At 43.6% G+C, this 5061-nt stretch overlaps 1 protein-coding gene across 5 annotated transcripts in view; it reads right to left on the bottom strand.

Annotated features, from left to right (window-relative positions):
- Positions 1 to 5061, bottom strand: part of LOC109312744 (E1A-binding protein p400-like) — a 37658-nt gene that overhangs the window by 4670 nt on the left and 27927 nt on the right. For 4 of the 5 annotated variants that reach the window (XM_019538978.1, XM_019538979.1, XM_019538982.1 and 1 more), the window contains 4 exons: positions 3620 to 3850; positions 3171 to 3344; positions 1624 to 1757; positions 123 to 198 (listed from right to left, as the gene is read on the bottom strand). In XM_019538978.1, coding sequence (XP_019394523.1) covers positions 123 to 198; positions 1624 to 1757; positions 3171 to 3344; positions 3620 to 3850 — 615 coding nt within the window. Of the gene's footprint in view, positions 1 to 122; positions 199 to 1623; positions 1758 to 3170; positions 3345 to 3619; positions 3856 to 5061 lie in introns of those variants that run through there. The other variant, XM_019538983.1, reaches the window with a different exon arrangement.

Genomic DNA, 5061 nt, shown 5'->3' with positions numbered 1-5061 from the left:
GCCAAAAATGCAATTACACCCTCAAATTCTTGTACTTGTACAAAACTATACATATTCAAGGCAAAGGCAGAAGTTAGGCAACTGAAAGAAAATAAAAGCCTGAGAGAATTAAATAAATGTACCTTTTTTACTTTTGCTTTAGGCTCCATGCAAGGGGATGCAGCCTCAGTTATGGAGGCTGGCTTATCCCAGTTACTTCTGTTGAAAGTAAGTAAGAGGTGGTTTAAACACTATTTTTGTAAAGCTGTACAAAATATGACATCTTCCAATAGAAAATCTTGCCTCCTAATTAAGCCAATAAGATCTGACAAAATTCAAGATCCGCCACCTATCCCCTGAATTCTCATTCTCTGGTTTTTGGACTGGTCTATACACTAACTTTAGTTCAGCTGGTTTAGTTTACTCAGGTATTTGCATTGCCTTGACATGATGATGCTGGTTTAAAATTGGCCTTATCAGTTTAGCTTCCCAGTGGAAGCCAGTTTATGTCTGACTTACACAGACATTCACACAAAGCTTCACTTGATTTAACTGACCCGACCTAAAATGAAAAAAGAAAAAATCTTGAAGCAAACCAATTCAACTATGTGCGTGCCCCAGGCCTCAACTGTACAGCGGGATGGCTCAGAGAAAAAACAAGCAGCAGATTGGAGGGAACTAAAATTCAGATCTGCACCCAACCCTGCCCTTCAACTTCCCCATCTCCTTGCCTACCAAACACAGAAGCGCTAGTTTTGTCTGCTACTCTTGGATGCCCCCTTTCCCCCCCCAGTTGACTGAGGCTCAAGAAATATAGGCTGGAAGTAAAAATAAGCTGTCTCCAATAAGTTTGGTTAGACCAGGTCTGTCCAACAGGCAGCTCCCAGACCACAAACTGCCCCTATTTAGCTGCCACTCTACCTCCTGTCCCAGTTGCAGAAGGAGCAAGGGCCTCTGGGTTCCTCTCCCTCTGCCTTCCCCTTCCCCACCCCAGGGGGTAGGACAGCACAGAGCAGCACAGCCCAAAGGACTGGGGAAGGCAATGGCCTGGGGCACCTGAGGGGCGTGAAACAGGAGGCAAGCCTGTGTCTGGGGAACTTACAGTGAGGCAGGGTGCCTGGTGAACTGGGCCCAGAAGGCATTGTGCAATGGAGGGCATTGGGGTAGGGGATGGCATGAGGTGCATGGTTCCCACTGGTGCACCCCAACTCGTGTGGCCTGCAGAGTGTGTGGCCCCAGCCATTCAGAACTGGGCAGCCTTGATTTTAACCAATCCACCACCATCACCTCACAACAGAGGGGGTTGGCATTACCTGTTCTCATTACCTAAAGAGATGAGCGACATACTGCTGGACTTGAGATGTGTAAAGATCAGTGGGCTGGGCCTACCTTATCCCTCTCCAGTACTTGGGGATGAAATATGAACTATACCAGCTTATCATTCTACAGGCACTGAAGCAGGATTTGATTTGTCAGGAAGGTCACTGCACTAAGTCTCAAATTGACCACAGAATCACCTGTGTATTTAAAACCCCGCTTCCCCTGCAAAATGAAAGGGGACTGCCACGTGAGCATTCGGACTTCTGCATATGAAAACACACCAGATCATTCTGCTCAATCTTACAAGCATGTAAGTTAACTTACAGAGTTTTATCTGGGGAACTTCTCTTTCTTGCAGCCATTGTCATTAAATCAAAGTGACTCATATAAAGTTGTACATGTGCAGAATTCTGGTCTTGGGCAGAAGTCTGCTTGGTACGAAGGTGACCATTCATTTTCTCAACAAAAAAAAGGGAAAGAAACAGATGCCATCACTAGAGACCACGGGATTATCTCAAAAATTGCAGTTTATACTTTCTTGATCAGACAAATTCTAAATTTTTTTTAATATCCTTAAATAGCAAGAAAAGCTAGTCTTTGTTATCAAATATACTGGTTGATTTATTAATTGCTTAGTATAATACTTTCCACCAGAAAATTCTAGATACTTGTTAGTACTCATAACACATTTGCAGAAAAGGCAAACCATGGCACAGGTTAAATGACATGTGCAAGGCCATGCAGCAAGTCACTTTCATAGCAACCAACAATATATCAAATTTATGGTCCCAGTGATCAGTATCTTTCTTGCTGCGGACAGAAATATATTCAGAGAGATAATAAACTTGTCTATGGCTGTTTCTCCCTTGTTAAAAAGTCTAATTAAGTCCTCAGGAAGTGTTTTGACAACAGGTATATATATATATACAGTCTCTCATATTATCCACATACTTTCAATCGGCTGCACATAAAATACCAGTGAGCTAGATGCCTGCATTTCTTTCTAGCAAAGAAAGTTATTTTCAAACCTAGTTAAACCTTCCCCCTGCCCCTTTTTTCCCCCATCACAACTAAGTTTCCAAACACCACTGTTACAAAAGCAGTCTTTTTGCTTCTATTTTTGGATGACCATAATACAATCTGTAAAAATAAATAAATAATTGTTACAATATTTTAGCTTTATTTTTTCATGCTATAGTTACAATGAGCTATGAATCATGCTTTTAAACCACCTCAGAGTTTCACTTTGAGTTGCCATTGGTTGGCAGAACGGTCTGATACTATTTTGAGACTGAATTAATCTCCAGAAAAACATTTGCCCCAGAAGCTTACCAAAGTGATTCAACTTACTGATTTTAACTGTGTTTTGATCAGCAAGCAAGAAACCTTTATTTAAATAATAACTTTTAATTTTGTTTTGTATTTGTACTTTACTTATTTTCCTAAAGAAATGTTTTAAATGCCTCACTGATAAGCAGCAAATTATATATTTGATTGCCAATTAACTTCTGCACTAGATTATGGCAGTTTTTTCAAGTCTACCACAAGTGAATTTTAAATTTACCTTATTCAGTGGGAAAAGGCACCACTAATTAGAGCTGGTCCCACCCTGATACATCTCTTAACACAAGAAAGGAATGATTTAACACCAGAACAACTTGACTTCTATTCTGTTTTGAGACGCATATTCAGAAATAGTATCATTGTCTTAAAACCTGTTTAACTGACTAAAGCTAAAATAGTAAATCTGCTCTTCTGTGATTATGAATTATTCTCATTTAAATTTCAATCCCTACCCTTGACAGGGTATAAATCAGGCTTTAAATGAAATCACTGCCTACAGTGTAATGCACAATTCAGCTTAAACTCACCTTTACTTCCTCTCTTGCTATAACAAGATTTACAAATCGATTTTGGCATTGTTTTGATGAGCGATAAGCTTGGCTACAGGTATTAACAACGTCGCTGACAAGATCCCAATTGGGTGTCTGAGCCGGTGATACAACAGCTAGATTTAAAGGAAGCTGCAGTAACTGTTTCACCGCCTAGGAGAAGGAGAATGCACAAAATTCAGTGCCAATATAAATAAAACTACAAAAGTTGTCATTATATATGTTCTACAGTGTGCGCATGGATCTCACTGTCTAGTGAGTCTCAGTAAACTCATCAGCCTCCCCAAAAGCTAGATTAGGTTTGCAGGGAGGGAACTTCCCCTCCCTTCTCCCCACAAAGCAGAGTCATTTCTAAAGTCAAACAAACTAAAGTTACGAGGAAAAAGGTAAGAACAAAACCCAAGTAATGAAACAAAACCTAGTCTTACCTGTAACAGTGCCCTGTCTTCACTTATCTGCCACTCAGGGCTATCCTGTCCAGCCTCTGCAGCTGATCTGACAAAAGCAGGCAAAAGTTTTGCAAAGAAAGCTCGCCGCCTTCGCAAAAGTTTGTTTCTCTCTCCTTTGCCCTTTTGTTGCATTTCCAACAGCCTCAGATTCACATGGCCAAAAAGTGATGGAGGAGGAGTAGCCATCTTCCCATGGTGATGCTTTTTACTCGTACCTGAAATGACCAATGGAACAGGGGTTAGCACAGGGGTAGGCAACATTTTTTAGCTGGAGTGCCAAAAAAACTACAATGTCTACCTTGGAAAGTGCCAGAGTGCTGACATGCGGGAGCCCAGAGCAGCTGTTTGCAGCCTCCCGGCTGCAGCCAGCCCACAAGGCCCAGTCTGCTTGCACCAGGGCTTGCAGCCTCCCAGCTGCCTGCTGGGAGCAGCCTGGGCTCCATGGCTGGCAGCAGCTGCTCACAGCCCGGGCTGGCGGTGGTGTGCCAAGCAAAATGGCCTTGTGCACCGTGCTCGGCACATGTGCCGGGGGTTGCTGACCCCTGGGTTATCACCTTCAGTGAGAGGATGGATGGATGTCTGGGGGTGGGGAGGGGTTTAAGACAATAAATCCAGAACAAAAGTAGGAACGTACCAATCATTTAGCCCTAATGGAGATTAGTGCACAGCTCTGCTCAGAATGGAATGCCTTCAATTTATGGTCAAACACCTGTGTATTTAACATGATACCTGTATATCTCACTTCTTACTTGCCTCTTCAGTTACCCCCCTTTATGTACAACTAAATCCACAGGACACTGGTTACCGACAGTTTCATGTGAACTAATGCTTAGATAGAGTATGGCGAGTATGGCGAATTGCGGTACTAGAGACAGAAAATAAAAACTTAGCAGCGGAGGAGACTGGGACCAGAGCATACAGAAGCCTCACCGCTACATTGCCGTTAGTTTCATTTACTGTAATTCCTATTTCCAGTCCAGCAAATGTGAAAATGGGTAAAATTACAGGGCACAATTTTAGGGCAGTCCACATAGTTTTTAAATAGAGGTTCACCAATACGTTGGTCCGACATCAGATCGGCACCAATATACAGAAAATTGAGCGTACACGAAATCAGCCTGATGTGGCCAATAAATGTCTGTGCATGCGCACGGCCGCAGCGCAGCACATAGGCAGCAAGGAGTGCAGCCCGGCAGCGTGGAGAGCTGCAAGCAGCTGGTAAATCTGTTGTGGTGAAAGGGGAGCAAAGGGGCATGGTGGGGGGGCAAATCATGGAGAGAAGAGGTGATGGAGGGAGCGGGGCTGGAGCTGCAGTTTGTCCGAGGAGCGGGGGGGGGCTCCTGCCACTGCATGCACCCTGGGAGGGCGTGGGTGGGGTGGGCTGCAGCTGTAGGTTGGGGCTGGGACTGTGCTGGGCCCTC

The sequence above is a fragment of the Crocodylus porosus genome, unplaced genomic scaffold (genome assembly GCF_001723895.1).
Source record: "Crocodylus porosus isolate Cpor-Errol unplaced genomic scaffold, CroPor_comp1, whole genome shotgun sequence".
NCBI classification, from domain to species: Eukaryota; Metazoa; Chordata; order Crocodylia; family Crocodylidae; genus Crocodylus; species Crocodylus porosus.
Note: the sequence above shows the minus strand (reverse complement) of the source record. Positions and strands in the feature narration are given on the sequence as shown.